This window comes from Sciurus carolinensis, chromosome 2 (assembly GCF_902686445.1).
Source record: "Sciurus carolinensis chromosome 2, mSciCar1.2, whole genome shotgun sequence".
NCBI lineage: Eukaryota > Metazoa > Chordata > Mammalia > Rodentia > Sciuridae > Sciurus > Sciurus carolinensis.
The window spans coordinates 96,727,600-96,753,676 of NC_062214.1; the positions used below are offsets into that span (position 1 = coordinate 96,727,600).

The following is a 26,077-nucleotide window of genomic DNA, read 5'->3' on the forward strand; positions in this document are numbered from 1 at the left end:
AGACCCCAGGACATTCTAATGCTTCATCTTGGGATTGTCAGGCACCTCAGGTATCTCCCCTTTTGTCTGCTCATCCTCCCAATCCCACTACTTGCTAACCATCCATCAACTGCCAAGTCCTGTGGGGATGCCAAGCAAAAAATGAGGACAGTTCCCAGCACAGCAGGAGGGACAAAACCAAGAATAAAATTTCCAAAAACTCCAGGTCTCTAGAAACTGTAAAATCCAAGAAGCAAATAGAGAAGTTCTTGAGGGACCTGGATTTGCATGGAGTCTACTCTCCAAGAAATCTCAATCAACTACACTGCCTGTGCTTCTCTTTGCACAAGGGATGGAGACAGAAAGGGTCAGGAGTGAGAAAGAGAAGCCAACAGTGGTGGACCACCTTCATTCTCCTCCCAGATGGCAGCCATTGCCACCCCATGCATCCATCTCCCATGGGCCCAAGCACCGCCACAAACCCAAGGGGAAAGAGGACATTTCCTCTTCAAAACTAGAAAAAGCATTAAGGACACAGAACAGGAAAAAAGTATATTAGGAAATAAGATGCCAAAGTGTTGAACAGTCCTTTAAAAGAATGTTTCATAGAATCCCCTTCCTAGTGGACTAGAAAGTCCCTTTTCTCCTAGTCTCACTTCTCTGCTGGTGAGATCTAATTCATTCTGCTGGGCTAATAAGTCCCACATAACCAAGGCATTCACCAATTCTTGCCTTTTGAGCAACCTCTCTGTTCTTTAAAAGGTGTGGATATTTGAGTCTACCAAAAGCTATTACAGGGTGTCTATTTGGAATACCTGTAAAATGTTCCTATTATAAAGACAGTTTTCACCAAATGGTCTGGTAATTTAAAACTGTTAGTACCCAAGCTGAGACCAGGATAGAGTATTTGTTATTTGGCAATGATAAAACAACCCGGTGTTGGTTTTGGCTTGGAGCAGAGGCAAAATTTAGGAAAACTGATGAGGGCAGGTTGGCCTGTCTCCTAAGACCTACCAAGGAAATGAACGTTTTAAGGCAACATGATTCCTCAAAGAAACGGCAACTTTTAGTTCCAGTGGTGGACAAGTCCTTCCCCTGAGGCAGTGTGAAGGCTAAACAAATTTAAGAAATACTCTTTACCAAATTCAACAATTATACTTAATTCCTTTTCCTCCACATGTTTATTAGAAAACTCTTACAATTCTATTCTACAAAACTGCCATGTAAATATCATAACAAAAAGACAGCTTCTGTCTGTTAAATAAGTGGGGTTTTTTCTCGATAAAACATAATTCTATCACATCTGTTCAGCAGCCACCTTTAGAAGCAAAAGCTACCAAGGAATAAAAACACAAACATGATCTTCTTTAAGAAGCTGCAGGGAAACTCAAAAGCCAGACATAGAATAGCAGAGTTCTCTGAGAAACTTCCCACATTCCCATTGGAAAAAATATCTAATGGAAACCACTTGGCAAGAACTCAAAACTCAGTTAGGAGGGGAATCTGACTCTACCAACTTTCACTGATCAGACACTGCACAGATGTGACTGTGTGCCCTGCCCTGTGCTGAGCTCAAGGGGCCAGGATCACAGACTGATGACCTGCCAACAGGATATGTTTGGTCTATGTGATTTTTTTTTTTTCCAGCAATGCTTAAAAGAGGAAAACTTACATCAACATCCAGATGTGTGATGTTTCTTAAAACTTGAAATATCCGTCAACATGGGCTCAGCATTCCTTCACTGGTGACTTTCACAGTTGCAGCAGAGAAGCTACTGACCCTGACAGCAAAGGACACACTCTCCAATTTGCCACAATCCCCACTATACTCTAGTGTCCCCTCGATGACACACTCAGAGCTTCATTTATTTATTTGGTACTGGGGATTGAATCCAGGAGTGCTCAACCACTGAGTCACATCTCAAGCTCTGAACCCCACCTCCCTATGTTTTAAATTTTTTTTTTTCTTTAATTTTGAGACAGGGTCTAAGTTGCTGAGGCTGATCTCAATCTCAAACTTGCTATCCTCCTGCCTCAGCCTCCCAAATCCCTGGGATTATAGGAGTGCACCAACACGCCTGCCTCCTTCACTCATTTATGCTCCCTGTCTGACCCTAGAAGCACTTGAATTCATCACTCTAAAGAAAGAGAAGAGATAAAAGTGCCTCTGTGCTTAAGAAGTTCAGTCTAAGGGAGAAGGCAGACAACTGGATATATTACAACAGGATAGGACACAAACCCCGAACAGCCAGGGTTCAAGGGAAACCCTCAGGAAAGTGCACTGAATGGAGAGGAGGAATTGGGGCATGTTCATGGGGAGAGGACATCTGGGGAGGGTTCTGCAGGACAAGAACGGGTTGGTCAGGTGGAAAAGAGCAAAGAGGTGAAAGGGTTTGGGCATGTGTTTGTAGTTATTTGACTACTTCCAGCGATGGCATTAGGAAAAAAGGGACTTCTACTGCCTACCAGACTAACAATTTTGAGGTTAAGATTGGGACAATATGGGGAGCCAAGCAAGTTACCAAAGCAAGGGCTGACATGATCAGATTGTTTCTTAGGGGGAAGGTGCAGCAGTGAATGACCAGGGGCAGAGACTTCGAGGGCACACACTGGGTACTAACATGAACCCTGTTGTGTGAGCTTCTAGTGCTCAGAAACTCTACATTCTCTGCCAATGATACACGTTTACACTAACCCCCCCTATTTCTTTCACAGACAGTCACCTCTCTTGAGCTGGCATAATGAAAATACTGTCAGATGACACACAATGCAGACCTCTGAAAGGGTCAAAATGAACAGCCCAAGTCTCTACTGGTAAACCTGATTCCATACAATAAAGGTGTGCTCCTTCACCTGCCCTGTTTCCTTCCCCACTCACATGGCTGAAAGAAGACCTAGCAGCTCCCAAAAAATATCCTTCCCACATGTGCCACAAGTCTGACTTTTCTCCCAGTCAAGTGTCTACACACACATGCCCAAACACTGTTCTCAACTGCCTTTAAATGAGCCACATAAACTATAACACGTTAACTCCCGCTTTGATGCAGGATCAAAGGGTGATAAAGAAATAATGTGCCCTAAGGAGAATTATCTTACTCAGGAGCCTATGGGCATATCCCTGGAGAAGGTCAACTGTAAGGACATCAGGCTGTAGCAACCAGATGCAAAAAACCAGACATATCCCCCCCCAGAGCAAAGACACTGAAATCCGTTTTGCTTCTTTTCCCCTCAAATTAAATCAAATCCCCAAAAAAAAAAAACTAAGATAAGCAAATCAACAAGAGGCTTTTTAAAAACTGTCTCAAAGTTATAATAACCTCAAACAGACTATTTCCCAGACTTTTTATTGTTATAAGAAACAAAACCATCTTTCACTTCTTGTCATTTGCAATTACCATGACATAATTGAGAATCGGTGAATCACCATGGGGCTTAGGAGAGAGGGCCTCCTAACTCTGAGCTGTCACTGTAATCTTCACAGGATAAACAACATCAAGAGTTCTTTCTTCAGCATCTTTAATCTATATGTTAGAAAAACTGAAAATTTCACACTCTGTAATTCCCCTCTTTCCCTAAAGATGGCATGATATTTCAAAGCATTTTCCCCTTGGAAATACTGTTTTTCTCTTCAACAGCCAACTTGAGTCCTGTGCCAATAGACTTTGACATAATTTAGAATCTATTTGTAAGAGCCAAAAATTCAATTAAGAGAAAAATTATCTTGGAAGGGCTTGGGCAATTCAGCCAATTAACCCTCATGTAACTTTTCTGAGGAAAAGCAGAAAAAATAAAAAATAAAACCTGAATGCTTTAACAAAAAAGTCTACAAAGTCCAAAGGAACAGGCTAGGGCAGAGGCAAAGGATTCCAGATGTTATTGTTTAGATATGAGGTGTCCTCCAAATGTTCCCGTGTTGATGCCAGCATATTCAGAGGTGAAATGACTGGATTGGGAGAGTTGAAACTTATTCCCAGTTTGAATAGAGCAACTGGGTAATAAATGTAGGCAGATGGGACATGGCTGGAGGAGGTGGGTCACTGGGGGTATGTGCCCTGGAAGGGTTCATTTGTCTGCCCTGTATCCCCTTCTCCTCTCTCTGCTTCCTGGTCAGCCATGAAGGAAACAGTTCTTCACTCTGCCCTTTCTCCATAATGTGCTGCCTCATCTTGGACCCAGCAATGGATTCAGCCAACCCTGAATTAGAACTCTAGAATCATGAGCCAAAATAATATTTTCCTCCTCGAAGATGTTCTTGTTGGGTATTTTGATCACAGTGACATAAAGCTAACTAATGCACCAGAAATCGGAAATTGTCTGTAATTCTGTTCCTTAGCAAAGTCACACTCTCATCTGTCTCTGTGCCAGATTCTCTGACCCCATCCCATCCTCTGTGGTCCAATGGGCCAGTATGGTGGACTAACCTTTGTTGCTTCTTCCACGCTCTCCCTCAGGGCCTGCAGTTCAGCATCATATTGTTCCTTCAGCTTGTCCATCTCCTGGTCATGGCTGGAAACCTCTTCTTTAAGAGCACCCTTTAGGGCCGTGAGTTCTCGCTCCCTCTTTCTCAAGAGGTCTTCCTGCTCCTCTTTGGCGATTAGCAAATCTTGAAGATCCTGTTTTGCCTGGAGCAGCTCCTAAAGGGAGGAAACGGGAAGAAGGGAGGTGAAGAGAAGACACAGACATCTTTCTTGAGTGAACAGTTATGTCTCCTCCAGTGCAGCCACCAGGTGTACAGCCATCTCACCTGTTCTGCCTGCTCCCTGCTTCCTCATATTGCACACCTATGTAGACTATTTCTGCCTCTTCCTCTGCACCTCCGAGGTCATCATTCCCTTGGATTCCTCTGTCCTAACTCTTTTGAGATTTGATTTAATATGAGAGAGAAACGTTAATGTCACTACTTTTGAGGGGACAGGTCTGCTTTTGAGGGGACAGGTCTGTTTCCACTTCTGCAGGTGGCCTGCTGCCCTTGCTGTGGCCCTTCATGTGCTGTTGCTGCAGAGGGCTGGGCTGACTTGCTGGCCTCTCCTACTTCATCCCTCCTGAACCCCTAGAGTGGTCAATCTTTAATCTATATGCCTAGAATTTGGGATGACTCTCACCATTTCTTTTGCCCATCTGAGTGGGGTACAATATTCACATTTTCTCCTGCTTCACTGCTAAGAGTTCACAAGGAAAGTCACAAAACTGGGGCATGGCATTCCACTAAGAATCACATCACCTAGGCCTAAGTGTGTCCTGGAAAGGATCAGCCTTCCTTTTACTTTCAACATCTTTGTCTTGGACCCCTACGTGCTCCTCCAGCTCGGTACTTGCCCTGCCCAAGGGTCAACCTATTGCACATGCAAATGCTCAGCTTCCCCTTTCTCAACTCTTCTCTGCATGCCAGGCATCTCCCCACCAAAGTCACCTCCTAGAAAGCAACTGATCCCTGCCAGCCTACTCCAAGTTTTCACACATCTGTTATCTTTTCTTTCTGCCATTTTGTTCTTTTTTATTTCCTTGAATCTTGGCTAGCCCCAAAGATTTACTACCAAACTTTGAAAGCATAATTTTTGTTCAGTGTGTCTCATGGCCACTCATTTGTTTCCTAATCTCCTGTATGGCTAATTTCCTGTATGGCTTTTGTCCCTCTACTAACAGTCATCTCCAAGGTCATCATGACCTATAAATCACTATATCTGGTGGCCTTTCCTCTCTACCATCTCCTAAGAGTCTTCTCTTTCTTACACTTTCCTGAATCCTTTCCCCAGGCCACTTTTTCTGTGAAGATCTTTTCCAGTTTTTGTCTCCCTCTTTCCAAAAGCTAAGATGATCCCCAGCAATGCAACTCTGCATTCTTTACTCTTCTCCTTTAACAAGTGGATTTTTTTTCCAACTATTAATTCTACAAAAATGATTCCCAAACTTTTACTTTCACTCCTTCTCTGAGTTCATTCCTACACTAACACATCCAGTGACTCCAAGACCACCCATCTGGATGTTCCCCAGGCACCCCAGATTCAATAGGATTGCAGTTTTAAGTGAATCCATCATGTTCCTTTCTTTCACTTCCTTTTCTCATTATTTTTGTGAATGTGTACCTCTGGCTAAGCACTTAAACTTAGGAACTAGACAGCAACTTTGACTTTTCTCTCATCCTTGTCACTTGCAACCAAAAAATTAGTTCTATAATATCTTAGACCCCTCCCGAATACCAGCTCACTCCCACTCTCACCCTCTGAGAGCACTTGAGTCTTGTTACCTTGCATTCTACCTATTGTGATCATTTTTCTTATGTCCCCTACTACATTGTCAGCTTCTTAAAAATATATGGATCTGATTCCTTATATTTTTGATGCAGGGATCAATAGTAGGAGCACTGTCTATTCTTGGTATAAACTAACATGTGCAGTACAGCAGGAGTCTGGAGATGCCAGAATTACAAACAAGTCTGCTCCTTCATTTGTGGCTTCTGAATAAGAATATATCCTATTCTCTTGGAGCTCCTGGGACTCAGAGCAACAGCTGCCACCTGGGGACCCAAGGCCTCTGGGATAATGAGCTCAGGAAGCATGCTGCTGCTGAGGGGATAAAATCATTTAAATCAATTTAACTACAACTGACAACAAAATCTCTTTTCTTTTCTCTAGGACATGCATATCCATTGAACTAGGGCAATCCCAAGATGGAGAGAATTGTGCAGACCAAGACTTAGCCCCTCGGGAATCTAACCCGCCACCACTGATAAACTCAGATGCAAAGTCAAGAAACTCATCCAGGTAGAGAAAGCAGCTCTGGCTCTTCAAAAGCACCAAACACAGAGCTCTCATGAAAATTTATCCTATCCTGATATTTGTCAAAAGGACACATGACTGTCCCTTGCCCTGCCCCTCCATGACAGGGACTCTCCCTGCAGTAGCCCTATTGGTTACCCCACTGGGGCTTCCTGGAGCCTCCTTCCGTAGTCTTCACAGCAGTCCCTGTGATTCTGACCCATGTTTCCTGCTCCGACTCTCACACATTTCTCCATTGTTTTAATGATAAGGCAGTTCCTCTTCCCACACTTATCTTTTCCAGGATATATCTGTTTCGTGTTGCCTTTTGTGTACCGCCGCCAATCCATGTCAAGAACTGAGGTTTTTATGGTCCATTCTACACCGACTTGCTGTTATCTGCGGCTGGGGCTGTTGCTTAAGTGGACTATGCTGCACAAGTCCAATCAGATTACACCTTGCCCTATCACAGAGTGGCACTTGAGATTTTCCAGAGTAGAGACCAAAGTAACATGAAGTTTGGAAAACTTCACTCTATTATCCCAGGGCTTGGTTGTATTGAGGAGAGAAAAATACATAAACTTTAAGATACAAGTGAACATCCATTAGAGATGAACAAGCCTCTCTGTAAACTTCAATCAAAAAAAAAGGGGGAAATTTTGGCTGTTTAGAATTCAGTACTTTTCAAAACTTTATGCATTAAGAATAGTTCCATATGTGACAAGTAGTCTTCAGATTAAAACCCAGTGTGTACATGTGTGCTTGAGGGAGGAAAGGGGACCTTAGAAAGTGGACTGCATTTTGTACTCATTGTAAGAACTATGCTACGCATTTCCAAAACTTAAAAGAGGAGTATTCAAGGAAATAAATATTATTCTCATCCTTAAACTAAAAAAACAAACAAACAAACAAAACTGAACCTCTGAGATGCTAATATGCTTAGGACGGCACAGTTTATAAGTAGCAGATCTGGACTGTGACCCAGATTGAATCCCAATACCCTTTCTCTTTACCATCTGGTGACCACAGGCCTGACCCCAAACCACACACTCAGGAAGGTCGAGGATCCAACAATGGCACTGTGATCTGCCTGTGAAGTCCTGTTTGGCCAGAAATGCCAGTTAGGAGATCTACCTTTTAAACCAAAACAAAGAAATGTGACCAGAGCCTGAAAGACAAGGAGGAAGGAAAGCTGGAAGGAAAAGGAAGCACAGTCTGGCCCAAGTGGTCACCCCAACAGCAAGCCACTGAGAGGCGCCCGAATGTCCAGGCAGTAACGTTTTTGCCCACAGAAAGCTTTATATCACATGCTACCTATTCACACACACACAAAAAATTAGGAAAACACTGATCCAGATCCTCTTCTACACAAATGCTTCCCAGAAGTTAAATAGGGGCCCTGTCTCTGGCCAGTCGTCATTGAAGTGGTAAATCAGAAGTTTGGTATCACAATGGTAGCTGACAGAAAAATCCTGTGTGTTTTTGTTCCAGAAGGATGATGTATTAAGTATAACATAGCTGGTGAGAACCATCATAATTTTTAGTTTTTTGAATTAAAACTTATAGAATGTACAGTAGTATCACAGCAAAAGATTATAGCTGTTTTAGAGACCTCATTTCTTTTTTGTTATTGTTGTTTCAGAGTTTTGTTTGTTTGGGTACTAGGGATTGAACTTGGGGATGCTTGATCACTGAGATACAACCAGTCCTTTTAAGATAGTTTTGCTAAGTTGTGGAGGCTGGTCTCAAACTTGCAATCCTCAGCCTTCCAAATTACTGCAATTACAGGCCTAGTTAGAGACCATGTGCCTAGTTAGAGACCTCATTTCTGAGCTCAAATATCCCAGTCAATACATTAACCAGAATATTTCAGAAATACTGAAGTACATTGGCACAAGCCAGGAAAAAGACACCACAAGACTCATGAAGTTAGGTGCATCTCTCAGAACTGCAGGCTCCACCAAAGGAAGATCTCTATCATTAGAAAACACCACTGTCATGGCACTCAGACGTCGCATGTTAACCTACTACCCTCAGGATGGAAGGCAATGCATTCATAGACAAAAAAGTGACCCAAAACTTGCTCTATAATTGCTTTTATAATTTGAGTTTTAAATTTTCAGAACCATCAATTCAATTAAGAACAACAGATTTGTTCTATTGTTGGTCAATTATATGGTTTTAACAAACAAAGTATCCTCTACTATTTCTTCCTTTAATGGTTTCATTCTTTCCTAAATCACTTATTTTACAGATTCCTTATAAAGGCCTGATGTTATTTAACAAAATGTGAACTATTAAAAAATATTTCTGTGCCGGGGGGAGGTGTGGTAGCTCATTGGCAGAGCATCTGTTCATCAGGCAGGAGGCCCTGGGTCCAAAACAAAAAGGGATTTCATGAAAAATCTGGCTGTTTTGCAGGCCCCACAAAGTACAGGGCCTTCAACCTTTTTCAGACATGCAAAAGCTTAAGGATTTAATGTTATTGTGTTTAAGAGTCTGATTTAAGCCAAAAGTCATGGAAAACTTGGCTACAATTATAATCTGTTATCAGATTTCCCCAGGCCAGTTTTTATTAAGATATGAAGAATAGATTGAAAGTGACAAGGAAATAGGGTCTATTTTATTGGTGCTGTAGAGACCATAGATCATGTTTTAAATGTTGCTGACAAGTCAAGGGAAACCAATAAAAACTGTGAGGATGAATTTCCAAAGGGCCAAAAAAAACCCTCAGGCCTAGAGAAGCTACCTGTGTCCACCCACCAACTGCTGCAGAAAGATGGCAGCAGATAACACCTGTCCTGGAAAGGACCAAGCAATCAGGGGCCAGCAACTAGGAACATGTTTTAAGAAAAGATGTGCTCTGTTTCCCATTCTCGTCTCTCCTGATCAGCCTGGATCTGAACGCACATCACCAAAACCAAGGCTCACATCCTTTCCTAGGAAGTAGTGTAAATAAAACAACAAACTGTTTCATAAATGAAAGTATGCTCAGTTAATACATGCTCAGTATCTAGTGCTTTAAGAGTTAAAGAAGTATGCAGTTCATTTTAGAATTACTCCCTTTTAAAGGAGATTACTTTTTAAAGTAATTTCAATAGTGAAAATTATGTATTCGTTTGCTGTTTGGCACTGTGTTAGGCACCAAAGGAGGGGAGAAGCAAAGATGATACACTGTTGAATAAGCCAGCTAGAAAAGACAGGTACAAAAGTAGAGCAAGGTCTACAGAGCATCTAAAAGGATGAGATACTAAGGGAAAGAGCAACAAGAAACTAAAGTTTTTAATTATTAGGAAAAAACAAATCAACAACTCTGGAGACTTCCTAGGAACTAAGATAACATCTTTTCCTTTTAGAACCAATGAAGTATCCACACAAGGAATCAGAATATGACAGTCTTCTCTTTGAACTTGTTTGTGAAGCTATACTTTTGCTGAAACCATAAACTCTTCAGTGACATCATTTCTGGGAATTTATCCTTAGGAACTTTTTTTTTTTTTAAGTAGTAGGAGGATACAAGTAAAAAAGACTCATCACAAAATTTTTTCAGAATTGCAAAAACAAAAAAATACATTAGAATGATTAAGCATATTAAGGTCTATCTCCTTAAAATTTAAATATGAAAATTATAAGCTATAATAAGGACAAGTATTTGACTTACTAACTTTTAAAAGCAGGTATCAAAACTGAAAAGGCACTATGATTGTCCCTACGTTATATATTTAAGAGTGAATAAAATCTAATGGAAGGGGAGGCAAATGAAATGTAGAAATAAAAATAATTGCTTAGGTATTAGGGAAATGTGTTTGTTGTTCATTTTTTAAATTTCATTTTAGGTTGCTTTAATATTTTAATAATAAATACACATACTTTCAAAGTGCCACTGTCATATACCTTGTCCTCATAACTCTGAGCCCTAAAGTGGAGGAGCCATGAGATGTAGTGTAGCATCAGGAATGTGGTGGTATTTAAGGAGTCATCTGATCAAAAGAGGAACACCAGGTGCTAAGGAATAGGCTGAGGCCTTCTGTGGAGAAAAGGTCTAAACAGGGACCAAGAGATGGTCCTGTGGGAGAAGAGAAAATTATCCTTCTGTGCCCATGTGACAAGAGCCCCACTGCCACGTGGCCACAGCACTCTGCCCTCAGTGCCCACCAGGCTATGGGGAGAGGGGCTAAGCTCTTCAACAGAGGAACCATTAATTCTAAATAAGAAAGGGGAGAGAGAACAGTTGACAACTGAGACGTCAAGAACTCCAGGAACTTAAGAGTCAGAAAATTTTAACCCCAAGAAAAGAACAAGGAAAACACCTAAGCCCTGAGGGGAGAAGCAGTGGAAAATTAAATACTGACAAGGTAACTTTTTTTTTTTTTAATTTTCTTGGGGGGAATGTTGATCTAAATGGTATTTTATTTATTTGTTAGGTTTTTTTCTACAACCACACCTTATAAAAGAAATGTTTCAAAACTATGCCAAAATCCAGGTGATAATGTTATAGCAAAAATGAAACATCAAAATGAGCAGAGAGAGAAAAGTTCTTTTTCTCATCCTCAATGATATTTGCCACGATATCCATTATAAGCAAAAGCCAGATGGGTAGCCTGAGTATGTAGCAAATGGATTCATTCATTCATTCACTCTGTCACTCATGGATTCATCCAATCATCCACCAAATATGCATTGCTGTGTAGCCCAGAACTGTGGCCGATGCTACAGCTGTAGTGTAGTGACCCTTCCTTTATGGAGCTTATAATCTGGTGGGGCCTTAAGAAACAAAAACATGGGCTGGGGAGATAGCTCAGTTGGTAGAGTGCTTACCTCACAAGCACAAGGCCCTGGGTTCAATCCCCAGCACCACAAAAAAAAAAAAAAAAAAAAAAAAGAATCAAAAACATTAAGTATAAATATAATCTTATCACTCATTTTTCCATAAACAACATATTTACAAACTATTCTTGTCCAAAGTCTGCCCTAAATCTCTTAGTATTTAGATATAATTTCCAATGTACTAGAAATATAGGGGATAGTGAAACAAGTTAATAGACACCATAAAGAGGCAATCAGACCCATCCACAACATGGGGCACTGCTCTGATTTCTTCAGAAGGTTAGAGGGATGGGAGAGACAGCAAGGAGTCAGAGATGGGGAACAGAAGGAGTTAAGATAAAATGAAATTTCAGAGACATAATAATGAAAATGTGTGATTCCTGACTAGATCCTGGCTCAGAGGAAGGAAAAAACTATAAAATATACTTGGGGGAAAAATCTGGAAATTTTGAATAAGGACTGAGAATTAGACATAAATGGATAGTCATTATGAAAATCATTATGTTTTAAGTATAATAATGGCATCACAATTACGTAAGTAAAGACCCTAAATTTTCAAAGATGCATGCTGAAAGTTTAGGAGCGAGGTCTAGTATCTATTCTTTACTTTGAAATGGTTCAGTAAACAAAACAAAAAAATGGACGACTGATGAACAGGTAGATCATTGGAGTAAGAAATGACGACTGTTGAATCAGTGTTGTGATCTGTGGGTGGTAATGTGCTGTTCTTTCTACTTTTCTACAGTGTTGAAAATTTTCCTAAGAATGTTTACAATTGATGACATACAGTACCCTCACAGAATCTGACCACAGCCATGGTGAAGTGCATGCACACAACAGCAAGTGGCTAGTGGCACCCAGTGACCCCACCCCAGCCTCTGCAGACAGGTGGGGCCTGTCACTGGCTGCCACCCCCTTACCTCTATCAGCGCCCCCTTCTCCCTGTCTTCAGACTGCTTAGCACTGTCGAGCTCGTCGTGCATTTCTGAGAGCTGGTCCTGGAGGTCCCTGATCTCCGTCTGGTGCTGTTCTCGTTCCATCTTCACCTGGAAGAGCCTGGCAGGGAGGAAACCCATTAGAGAGACTCTCCTGGGCTCCACAGTTCTTCATCCAGTCTGAGTTCAGACAGCCGCATAGGCCCAAGGAGCCTCCTGTTCTCTGCTTTGCACTGAAGAAGGAACCACCAACCTGAAATGGCACCTGGTGAGAACTCAGGGCTACAGTCCAGCTTGACCCAGATGTCAGCTGAGACCTCAAACCAATGAAATGTGTGTGTGGCAGGGAACGGGGGTAAGATAGGGAAATTTTCTTCCCAAAAGGAGACTATAGGGTACTTCTTTGATTATTTTTTTTTTTCAAAGTTACCCCACCCGGTACCAGGGGAATCAGCAAATTGTGGCCTATGGGTCAATCCAGCCCATAACCGTTTCTGTGAATAAAGTGTTGCTGGAGCACAGCCTTGCTGGTCCATTTATGCATTGCTGTGGCCATGGTCACAGTGTAATGACAGAGTTGAGCAGTTATGACAAAGAGAGCATGGCCCACAAGCCCTAAAATCATCACCCTCTGACAAGGAAGGGTTTTCCAACCTCACAACTACCATACCTTTAGAGTTTGTAAGTTCTTTACTATACTGATATTTTTTTCTGATATTTTTTTTCTTGCTAACTCATTTTCTGAAATTAACTTTTATGAATATTTTAAAAGCAAAAAACCCTACCATCAAAACTGCAAGAGCAATCAAAGGCTGTTACGAAAGTCCCACTTCTCCTGAATTCCCTCTGGATTTGACCACAGTTTAACCTTTCACTGAAGGCCACAGGTCTTGATGGCACTGTGTACTTTTAAATCTTGGTTTTAGATCATTTTGCCAGACTTTAAGGTGATATACTGGCAAGAAGTTCCCCTTGAACTTGACTTTCCTCCTCTAAGACTGAGCAGGGGTGCAAGTACCCAGCACAGAAACCAGCATGAACCAGAATAAGATTCACAAACTAGGGGCTGGGGAGATAGCTCAGTTAGTAGAGTGCTTGCCTTGCAAGCATGAGGCCCTGGATTCGATCCCCAGCACTGCCAAAGCAAAGAAAAAAGATTCCCAAACTGGGAGGCTATGGATACCATGTGACAAGTGCTTTTTAGAGACTGAGCCCAGGCTCATTAAAATCTGTCTTTAGCTATTACTACTACTCAGTGTTCCCCACTTCTCACCTGTCATGAAATCTACTTTAAGGGCTGAAACTTTACAAGACATACTTCAAGGTGTACAAAGAATATTAATAATTATTAACCTTCCTGCTTATTAACCAGTCTGCACATATCACCAACTTCATGATTTTACAAAGATTGGAGGGAGGAAAAGAAGGGTGGGCAGTCTCAATAAATATTTGGAAGGCTGGGTGGTATTAAGAGGACAAAGGGGCTCGAGTTGCATATAATATAAAAACCCAGGAAGGGCAGCAGGCTCTTGCCCCCCAACTCACTCCTCCAGGTTCTTCCGGAGCTCCCCTTCACTTTCTTCCAGTCGCTGCTGCAACACGGAGTTCTCTTCCACCTTACTGTCACATTGGTTTTGCAGCTCTTCCAAGTCTGCCCTCATCCTTTCTCTCTCTTCTTTGATGTTCTGTTGATTCTAAAATGAAACAGTGTGATTTTGAAGTGTAACCACTGTACATTCACATTATCCCATAGAAACCTACTTCTAAACTCTAATGGGCTCGATGTCTTTGCACTTGCATTATTGAACAACTTAAACAACATAATTAAAGCATAGGAGTTCATAACTGCAAAGAATATTAAATATTTATATTTAGTGAATTGTGATACTCCTAGAAGAAATATACAGCTAAACCTCATTCTGCTTCTTCTAATTTCTTAGTTCACAGGTTTTACAGACTGACTATACATTTAGTTTCTGATTGTCCCACCTGAATACAACAGTGTTTCTTTAAATCTGTCAAAGCTACCAGTCTTCATAGGCTTTGGTTACTTTCAAAAAATTTGTCTTTGGACAACAGCAGCCAAATAATAGAAATTTACTCAGTGATGAAAGGAATACTACTTTGGGGCAAAAAATTAAATGAGCTTTCATTTCACCTGGGCATTCCAATGTGCTTAATATATTCTTTAACAACCAAGACAGAAACAGAAAAAAAATAAAGGAAAAGCCAGATACCTTGACCTCTAATTGAAGCTGCCTCTGAAGTTCAGCCACTTCTAAGGTCAACTTGTTTTTCTGTTCCAACAGATCTTTGACTTCAGATGATGAGTTAGAAGCCTGTGGTTAATTGCAAAGATATCCTAATTTAAATGTTCAGGATGATTCGATTCTCCCTTTCCCAAAATATAATCAGAGCAATAACTGATGAGGCACAGCACTAACAATCGTAAGACTCAATTCAAATGTCAACCCCTACAGACTTCCCCAGCTTCGCAGGCAGAGTTAATCATGCCGGCCTCTCAGGACTCCAGTGAACTTTACATCTTTTACCACAGTCCCAGGAATTATTTCACCAGGTTTCTCAACACTGGTTCAATATGACTAAAACTTGCATAGGTAGTATATTTTCTGGAAGTCGTCAAAGCGTTCTATAGAATATTATGAGATATTAAGTATTAAATTTAGGACAAATAATACTTAAAAAGCTTCTTTGTAAGAAAGTCTAGTTTCCAGTTCACAGAAATCACAACAAAATCAACAACAAAACCTGTTAGCAAAATATAGTTTAGTGCCAGTGTTTCTTAGTAGTTTGAGAATTTTAACCTTACGAGATTATAAACTTTTGGAGGGTAGAGACCATGTTTTATGCATTTCTGTATCTATAGAATCCAACACTTCTTCTACATTTAAAAAAAAATCTCAATAAGGGATTATTGGAATTCTGAACTTAATGATGATAGAGTAGTTGATATCATATTTATTCTCCCCGCAAAAACTATGAAAGCTGAACAAAACATAAAACAATCATTCACAAGCACTGAAAACCAAGGGCTGGGGATGTAGCTCGGTTGGTAGAGTGTTTGCCTCACAAGCACAAGGCCCTGGGTTCAAAAAAAAAAAAAAAAAAAGACCAAGATAGGGCTATAATCCTTAATAAGGAAAATACAAGAGGTCACACTATATTTACCCTGTACTCTCCCATACCACAGTAAAAATTTAAAAGCCCAAACAATGTCATTAGGAAACTGTAAATTAAAATAATGAGATACCACTACACACCTATTACAATGGCCAAAATTCAAGATACTTAAGACACCAAATGCTGGCGAGAATGTGGAACAACAGGCACTCTGTTCACGACAGGTAGGCATGCAAAGCAGTGCAGTTACCTTGGAAGACAATTTGGTGGCTTCTCACAAAACTAAATATACTCTGTGTTCCAATGGTTGCACTCCTGGGTCTTTACCTAAATGAACTAAAAACTCACATTCACACAAAAACCCATACATGAATGTTTTCAGCAACTTTATTCACAGTTAAAATTTGGAAGCAATAACCATGTCCTTAGCTGACAAAAAGATAAACTGTGGTACAGTTTAAATAGTAGACCATTACTCAATGCTAAGAAGAAATGAGCTATGCAGCAGGGTTGTAGCTCAATGGTAGAGTGCTTGCCTACCACATGTGAGGTACTGGCATAAAAAATAAATAAATGAAACAAAGGTATTTTGTCCATCTACAACTAAAAATAAAATTAAAAAAAAAAAAAGAACTATTTATCACATGATAAAAAAGACAGCTCTCCTGCTTCCTGGCTGCCATGAGATCCATCACCCAACACACGAGATTCACCTCCCTATCATCCGACAACAGTCAGCAAACTGATCGCCGACCACCAGTGGAGCACCAACTGCCTGCTGTTGCCTGGAAGTTCACTTTCACAGTACCTGCAGGTTTGATTACACGTGGCTGCCGCCATTTTGAGACAACAGCCAGGCTCCGTAGGACCCCTGGTCGGACTGACTGAGCCCCGTCTCCAGGATCCCTCAGCCCGACCAATCACTCCCTGCCTCTGGGACCCTCACATCGACTGACTGCTCCCTGCTGCCAGGACCCCCAGATCAACTGACTGCGCCCTATCACCAGGACCCCAGACCGACTGATTGCACCCGGCCTCCAGGATCCCACAACCACACCAAACACACCCGACCTCCAGGACCCCTGCCTGACCAACTGCATCCCACCTCCAGGACCTCCAGCTGAGCACGTCTACACCCTGAGCTGCAGCTCCCCATTTGCCAACACATTTCGAAGCCAGAGTGGCCATCTTGGATAATCCTGGAAGCCGTAGCTCCGATCTTTAGGTGGGGCAAATCCCATCCTGAGACACCTGCTGGAGGCTTGAAGCTCATTGTCAGGTACCTCTCATGCATCAGGCTACTGAACACTGGGAGGTTTCATTGCTATATGACTGTTACACTATAGATTTTCTTTTTTCTCCTTATTGAAAATTTTTATTTTTATTTCTTAACTTTTCTTGCTCTCTTTTCCTTTTGTTTACCTGTTCCCTCAGAGTCTCTTTCTCCCTTTTTTGCATGCTAACATCCAATTTTTTTTTATACACTCTCACCCTTTCTATTATCTAGAACTTCTGTATATTCTTTTCTTATTCCATTAGCAGCTACATTCTACATCCCTCTGCATCTTCTTTGTCCTCCATTAGAAACTGCAGACCTTATTGCAAATCTATTTGTTTTACTGAAGATAATATTTGAACTCATTCTGTTTATTATGACAATATTGTTATTTTCCTCGTAGGGGCTATTTGGTCTAGGATTGCATAGTGTCTGAATTAGGCACTGCTAATATTGATCTCCCCTTAAAGAAAAGGTTTTGGAAACCTATAGGGCCACTATAAGCCTATAGGGGGAAATCTGCAATACCCCAGATCTGCACTGCTAGAGGGGAAGATACATGAACAACATGAAAAAGCAAAGGAAGAAAATGATACAAACAAATCTAGATTCTACATTAATAGAATCCAATGAAAGTATGTTAGAAGAAATGTCAAAAAAGGACTTCAGATTATACATGATTACGATGATTCACAAAGCAAAGGATGAGATGAGAGAGCAAATGCAGGCAATGAATGATAATACCAATAAGCAGTTGAAACAACAACTGCAGGAAGCAAAAGTTCATTTAAACAAAGAGATAGAGATTCTCAAAAAAAAAAAAAAATCGGAAATCCTTGAATTGAGGGAAACAATAAACCAAATAAAAAACTCAATGGAAAGCATAATCAAAAGACTAGACCACTTGGAAGACAGAACCTCAGACAATGAGGACAAAATATTTAATCTTGAAAATAAAGTTGCCCAAACAGAAAAGATGGTAAGAAATCATGAACAGAATCTCCAAGAAATATGGGACATCATGAAAAGACCAAATTTAAGAATTATTAGGCTTGAGGAAGGCACAGAGATACAAACCAAAGGAATGAACAACCTATTCAATGAAATAATATCAGAAAATTTCCCAAACCTGAAGAATGAAATGGAAAATCAAATATAAGTGGCTTATAGAACACCAAATGCACAAAATCACAACAGATCCACACCAAGGCACATTATAATGAAAATGCCTAACATTCAAAATAAAGATAGGATTTTGAAGGCTGTGAGAGAAAAGCATCAGATTACATATAGGGGGAAACCAATACAGATAGCAGCAGACTTCTCAACCTAGACTCTAAAAGATAGAAGGGCCTGGAACAACGTATTTCAAGCTCTGAAAGAACATGATTGCCAACCAAGAATCCTATACCCAGCAAAACTAACCTTCAGATTTGAAGATGAAATAAAATCCTTCCATGATAAACAAAAGTTAAAAGGATTTACAAATAGAAAGCCTGCGCTACAGAATGTTCTCAACAAAATATTCCATGAGGAGGAAATAAAAAACAACAATGTAGGTCAGCAAAGGGAGGAACTGCCTTAGAGAAAAACTACTCAAAGGAGAAACCAAGCCAATTTAAAAACCAAAAATAAGCCCAAATGACTGGAAATACAAACCATATCTCAGTAATAACCCTGAAAGTTAATGGCCTAAACTCATCAATCAATCAAAAGACATAGACTGGCAGAATGGATTAAAAAGAAAGACCCAACAATATGCTGCCTGCAAGAGACTCATCTCATAGAAAAAGACATCCACAGACTAAAGGTGAAAGGATGGGAAAAAAACCTACCACGCACATGGATTCAGTAAAAAAGCAGGGGTCTCCATCCTTATATTAGATAAAGTGGACTTCAAGCCAAAGTTAGTCAGAAGGGATAAAGAAGGATATTTCATACTGATTAAGGGAACCATAAATCAGGAAGACATAATGATAGTAAATACTCATGCCCCAAATAATGGTGCATCCCTGTACATCAAACAAATCCTTCTCAATTTCAGGAATCAAATAGACCACAACACAATAATTCCAGGTGACTTTAACACAGTGCTGTCACCACTAGATAGATCTTCCAAACAAAATCCAACCAAAAAAACCATAGAACTCAATAACACAATTAATAACCTAGACTTAATAGACATATATAGAATATTCCATCCATCAACAAGCGGATTCACTTTCTTCTCAAAGAAATCTTGGAACCTTCTCGAAAATAGACTATATGCTATGCCACAAAGCAGCCCTTAGGAAATGCAAAAAATAGAGATACTGCCTTGTGTTCTATCAGATTATAATGGACTGATAGTAGAAATCAATGACAAAATAAAAAACAGAAATTACTCTAACACCTGGAGACTAAATAATACGCTATTGAATGAAACATGGATAACAGAAAACATCAGAGAGGAGATAAAAAAAAATTCTTAGAGGTCAATGAGAATGACAATACAACATATCAAAATCTCTGGGACGCTATGAAACCGGTACTAAGAGGAAAATTCATTGCATGGAGTGCATTCCAGAAAAGAATGAAAAGTCAACAACTAAATGACCTAACATTACAGCTCAAAGCCCTAGAAAAAGAACAGAATAACAGCAAAAGTAGTAGAAGACAGGAAATAATTAAAATCAGAGCTGAAATCAATGAAATTGAAACAAAAGAAACAATTTGAAAATTGACAAAACAAAAAGTTGGTTCTTTGAAAAAGTAAACAAAATAGACAATCCCTTAGCCACACTAACAAAGAGAAGGAGAGAGAAAACTCAAATTACTAAAATTTGTGATGAAAAAGGAAATATCACGACAGACACCACTGAGATACGTAACATAATGAGAAGCTACTCCAACAAAATAGAAACTACCGAAGACATTGACAAATTTCTAGAGACATATGCTCCTCCCGAACTGAATCAGGAGGACATACACAATTTAAACAGATCAATATCAAGCAATGAAATATAAGAAGCCATTAAAAACCTATGATCCAAGAAAAGCCCAGGACCAGATAGATTCTCAGCCGAGTTCTACAAGACCTTCAAAGAAGAACTCATTCCAATACTTCTCAAAGTATTCCAGGAAATAGAAAAGGAGGGTACCCTACCAAACTCATTCTATGAAGCTAATATCACCCTCATACCCAAACCAGGAAAAGACATGTCAAGGAAAGAAAATTTTAGACCAATATCCTTGATAAATATAGATGCAAAGATCCTTAACAAAATATTGGCAAACCGTATCCAAAAACATATGAAGAAAATCGTGCACTATGATCAAGTGGGGTTCATCCCTGGAATGCAAGGATGGTTTAACATCTGTAAAGCAATAAACGTAATCCATCATGTCAATAGACTTAAGCTTAAGAATCATGTGGTTATTTCAATTGATGCAGAAAAAGCGTTCAACAAAATACAACACCCCTTCATGCTCAAAACATGAAAAAATAGGGACAGTAGGAACATACCTGAACATTGTAAAGGGTATTTATGCTAAGCCCATGGCCAATATCATTCTTAATGGAGAAAAACTGAAACCTTTCCCTTTAAAAACAGGAACAAGACAGGGATGTCCTCTTTCATCACTTCTATTCAACATTGTCCTTGAAACTCTAGCCAGAGCAATTAGACAGACTAAAGAAATTAAAGGGATATGAATAGGAAAAGAGGAACTCAAGCTGTCACTATTTCCTGATTACATGATTCTATATTTAGAGGATCCAAAAATCTCCTCTGGAAAACTTCTAGACCTCATCAGTGAATTCAGCAAAATAGCAGGCTATAAAATCAACATGCATAAATCGAAAGCATTTTTATACGCAAGCGATAAAACAGCTAAAAGGGAAATGAGGAAAACAACTCCATTTGCAATAGTCTCAAAAGAAAATAAAATACTTGGGAATCAATCTAACCAAAGAGGTAAAAGATCTCTACAATGAAAACTACAAAACATTGAAGAAAGAAATTGAGGAAGAACTTAGAAGATGGAAAGATTTCCCATGTTCTTGGATAGGAAGAATTAATATTGTCAAAACGGCCATACTACCAAAAGTGCTATACAGATTAAATGCAATTCCAATTAAAATCCCAATGATGTACCTTACAGAAATAGAGCAAGTAATCATGAAATTCATCTGGAAGAATAAGAGACCCAGAATAGCTAAAGCAATCCTTAGCAGGAAGAATGAAACAGCGGGTATCGCAATACCAGAACTTCAACTATACTACAAAGCAATAGTAACAAAAATGGCATGGTATGGGCACCAAAATAGACAGGTAGATCAATGGTACAGAATAGAGGACATGGACACAAACCCAAATAAATACAATTTTCTCATACTAGACAAAGGTGCCAAAAATATGCAATGGAGAAAAGATAGCCTCTTCAACAAATGGTGCTGGGAAAACTGGAAATCCATATGCAACAGAATGAAACTAAACCCCTATCTGCCACCCTGCACAAAAATCAACTCACAATGGATCAAGGACCTTGAAATCAGACCAGAGACCCTGCATCTTATAGAAGAAAAAGTAGGTCCAAATCTTCAACTTGTTGGCTTAGGATCAGACTTCCTTAACAGGACTCCCATAGCACAAGAAATAAAAGCAAGAATCAACAACTGGGATAGATTCAAACTAAAAAGCTTTCTCTCAGCAAAGGAAATTATCAGTAAGTGAAGAGAGAGCCTACAGAGTGGGAGAAAAGTTTTGCCACTCATACTTCAGATAGAGCACTCATTTCCAGAATATATAAAGAACTCAGAAAACTCTACACCAAGAATACAAATAATCCAATCACGAAATGGGCTAAGGATATGAACAGACACTTCACAGAAGAAGATCCACAAGCAGTCAACAAACATATGAAAAAATGTTCACCATCTTTAGTAATAAGAGAAATGCAAATCAAAACTACACTAAGATTCCATCTCACCCTAATTAGAATGGTGACTATCAAGAATACAAGCAACAATAGGTGTTGGAGAGGATGTGGGGAAAAAGGTACACTTGTACATTGCTGGTGGGGATGCAAATTAGTGCCACTCTGGAAAGCAGTGTGGAGATTCCTTAGAAAACTTGGAATGGACCCACCATTTGACCCAGCTATCCCACTCCTCAGCCTATACCCAAAGGACTTAAAATCAGCATACTACAGAGATACAGCCACATCAATGTTCGTAGCTGTTCAATTCACAATAGCCAGATTGCAGAAGCAACCTAGATGTCCTTCAATCGATGAATGGATAAAGAAACTGTGATATATATATACAATGGAACATTACTCAGCTATAGGATTCCAACTATATAATATTTTGGGAAGACACAACTATAAGACAGTAAAATGACTGATGGTTGTTAAAGGTTAGGGGAGAGGGAGGACAATCAGGCAGAACACAAAGGATTCTGGGATGGTGCAAATACTCTGCATGATTCTATAATCAGGATACACATTGTTGTTCATTTATCAAAACCTAAAATATACAACACCAAGAGGGAAACCTAGTGTAAACCATGGACTCTGGTGACAATGATGTGGCAATATAGGTCCATTGATTGTAACAAAAGTACCACTCTGATGAAGGATGTGTATGGGGTGGGGAGCGGGTGAACACAAGGAACTTCCTATACTTTCCATTCAACTCTGCTGTGAATCTAAAACTGCTCTAAAATAAGCTTATCAATTTAAGGGCTGGGGGCATCACTCACTGATGAAGAAACAGACTAGAGTTTAGAGATGGCAAGCCAAGGGGATTTCAGAGTCAGGGTAACAGGGGAGGTGAGAACTCCACTGAAGCAGCTCCAAAAATCTGCGAGAGAAACTCCCTGGGTTCCTAGACGATTCCTAAGCCACACTGTGAACAGGACAAGAATCCAAGCGGCAAACAGAGAAGATACGCAGAAGGCAAAGAACTCAACAGAAACTTCACAGATTGCCCAAAGCTGGGGGACACGAGGGTTCCAGCTCAGCCACAGCGGAGAAGCTGTGGTAGATATCCAGGTATTCGAGACCCAAGAAAGGAAGATGAGCTGTGCCCTAGGACGAAGGGCAAAATCTTAACTGACCACCCTAACAACGCCTAAAACAACTGAGCATACACAAGGAAGAAGAGTGAGGTGACCTGCAAGTTATGTCACCGACTGTCACAATAAAGCTTAACATTCTTCAGGGGGAGATAATACAATCCAGAACATCAATAATGTCATCCACTCTATCTAGGTCACCAAAAAATAAATTTAAAGAAGTCCTAGAAATGACAACTTAAAAGAATAAGGCTTAAAAGATAATGAACATAGCCAGCAAATAAGATTAATGAATTTGAAAGATCAACAGACAGTATCTGGAATATTTGATGCATCAAAGGGGGATGGAACACATAGAATAGAGAACAAGAAATATAAGGAGACCATTAAAAGTTCTAACACACATATCGTCAATATCTCAAAAGAACTGAGAGAATGTAAAAGAGGCAATACTCAAAGAAATAATGGCCAAGAATTTTGCAAATGCAACAAATGCCAACAACCTATCAAGATGGTGAACCCCAAGTAAAAGAAATACAAGAAAAACCACATTTAGGCACATTATAGTTAATCTTCTGAAAATTGAAGATAAAATATTCAGAGCAGCTGGAGAGCAAAGAAACATTCAGGAGAACACCAGTAAGAATGACTCCTCGCTTCCCGCTGCAACCTATGGGGGCCAAAAGATAGACAATGTCTTTAAAATCATGAAACAAAATAATGCTTGCCAAACCAGAGTTCCTCAAAAACTCGAGGAAATGAAAATATTCTCAGACAAATAACACTGAGAAAATTCACTGCCAGCCCCAAAATACCCAGGATTCAATAGGAAAGTTCTCCAAGTGGGGGGAAAACAGTCTTCAGTGGCAACACAGAGGTACAAAAGGAAGAAGAGAACTAGAAAGGGAATACATCTAAATGAAAGACAGGCAAGACCTCAAAGACAATAGAATTGCGGGGGGAGGTCAAAGGCGCACAAAAATGGGGAAAGACTTCATGTTTATGCTAAGGGCACCAACAACGTTCAGATGCCAGGTCCACATTTATCTGTACCTTTGGTGTAATCCTAATGAAAACTCCTGAAGAAATTTTTAATGGAAAACTGATTCTAAAGTTTATGTGGAAAGGCCAAAGACCTAGAATAGCCAAGACAATCTTGAAAAATAAAGGGGGAAGACAAACATCCCACAATTTTAAGGCTTACTCTAAAAGTTATAATAATTCAATCTGTATGGCATTAGTGCAAGGAGAGAGAAGCAGATCAATGGAGCAGAGCATAAGTTTAGAGGCTATAATGATAGGCATATGCAGCTAAATCCATACTTACTTTATACCCAGCAATTTTATTCCAGGTATATATGAAAAACAAAGTTTAAAAAGTGTTTACCAAAAAAAAATGTATAATAATGTCCACAGTTCATAGTAGCTTTATTCCAATATCCAGATACAAGACCTGTCCTCCAAGAATATACACTATGGTATACTGATACAATGGAAAACTACATATCAATATAAAAATAGTTATTAATAAATACATCATTAATGAATTCCACTGACATCTGACTGAGGAAACAAAGCTAGACATACAGGAGTACATACTTTAAATTTTTTGTTATATAAAATTCACGAAAGATAAGACTAATCTAGGAGGTAGAAGTCAGAAGATGATTACCTCCAGAGGGAGGGGGTCTAATGGATGGGCAAAAAGCTCAGGAAAACTGGGTGAAGGGCCTCTTGATCTGAGTGGCATTTGCAGGAATGCAAAACTATGTTAAAAATTCAGTAAAGTATACAGTTAAGCAATTTACTGTAAGTTATATCCCAATAAAGCAATAGAAAAAACTATTTGAAGATACATCTGCTGCATGACATCATACCCAAAGCCCAGGTCTGTGTTCCCAGACACTTTGTCACAGGACTTTCATTACCCTGGTGACTATTGTTCCATAACTGCCAATGAGACATTTATCTCTCACTTTCTGCAAATGCCCATAAGCAAGTAGTAAACAAATGCATATTGGCTAAAGTGACTTTCTTCTTTTAGATGTTACATTTCCATAATGAAGGTAGACATAATGAAGAGGGGCCAGACTAAAGAGAGTCTACTAGAAAATCTCTCTGATCTGAATGTGAATATTTATGTATTTCACTTTTTGTTGTTGTTCTTCTTCTTTGGAAATGATAAAAGGATGATGCTCTCAAAAGAACTTGGCTAAAATCCTACAGTAAAGCAGTTAGAAAACTACAAATAGGTGAGGGAAAGAGATAAAGGCAGGAATTAAAGCTATAAAAGGCAACTTTGGCTTGTGTTTCCCTGAATCCAGGTGTGAGCTGAGCGTGATGAACCTGGAGGAGGTCCTTCCACCTACTCCTAGGAAAGGGACCAGAACCAATGCAAAACACAGGACTTCAATTTCCTCAGTGAAATGAGAACAATCCATTTTAGAACCCTAAATCCACCCCAGTGGGGGAAATCATAAGTTGTTCCTTCCCAAACAAAAACTTCACCTGCTCTGCCATTTCTCAATATGATCTCAATCTAAAGGAGAGGGCTTTTACATTCTCTCCTAGGGAAATACTTAACAGACACCAAAAATAAACTCCACAACCTTTGACAGCAAATAATCAGATTCAGAACATAAGGAGAGAAGGGGAGTAGACAATGATGGGCAATTAAAGTCATGGCACCATCGCAGCCAGAAGCCCAAGAGCCTTAATTGATCTTCTATTCACCTCTCACTTGACTCAGCAGCCACTTCTTAATTTGTCTCCCTGCCTCTAATCTTACCTCTCCCCTAAAGCTACAAAAAGAATGAACTTTTACAAATATAGTGATATTCATGCTCATTTACAATCCTTTAAAGGAAGCCCATCCCCTTCAGTTGGGAATAGAAATTTCTTACATGATTTCCAGGGCCCCCTACATCTGGCTTTCTCCCCACCCTTCCTGCCTCCTGGCTATACGTTCCAGTTATATTCAATTGCTTCTAGTAACCTAAAGATGGCAAACCCGTGCCTCTTTTATTTGTTCACTCCACTCCCTGCACCTAGAATGCCATCTTCCCTTATTCTCAGACAGAACTCTGTGCTCTTTTGAGACCTTGG

General features: G+C 39.9%; 1 protein-coding gene across 3 annotated transcripts in view; it reads right to left on the minus strand.

Annotated features, from left to right (window-relative positions):
* Positions 1 to 26,077, minus strand: part of Cgnl1 (cingulin like 1) — a 157,189-nt gene that overhangs the window by 73,703 nt on the left and 57,409 nt on the right. For all 3 annotated transcript variants that reach the window (XM_047541748.1, XM_047541750.1, XM_047541751.1), the window contains exons 5-8: positions 14,734 to 14,835; positions 14,042 to 14,190; positions 12,482 to 12,617; positions 4,401 to 4,613 (exon numbers count right to left, since the gene is read on the minus strand). In XM_047541748.1, coding sequence (XP_047397704.1) covers positions 4,401 to 4,613; positions 12,482 to 12,617; positions 14,042 to 14,190; positions 14,734 to 14,835 — 600 coding nt within the window. The remainder of the gene's footprint in view (positions 1 to 4,400; positions 4,614 to 12,481; positions 12,618 to 14,041; positions 14,191 to 14,733; positions 14,836 to 26,077) is intronic.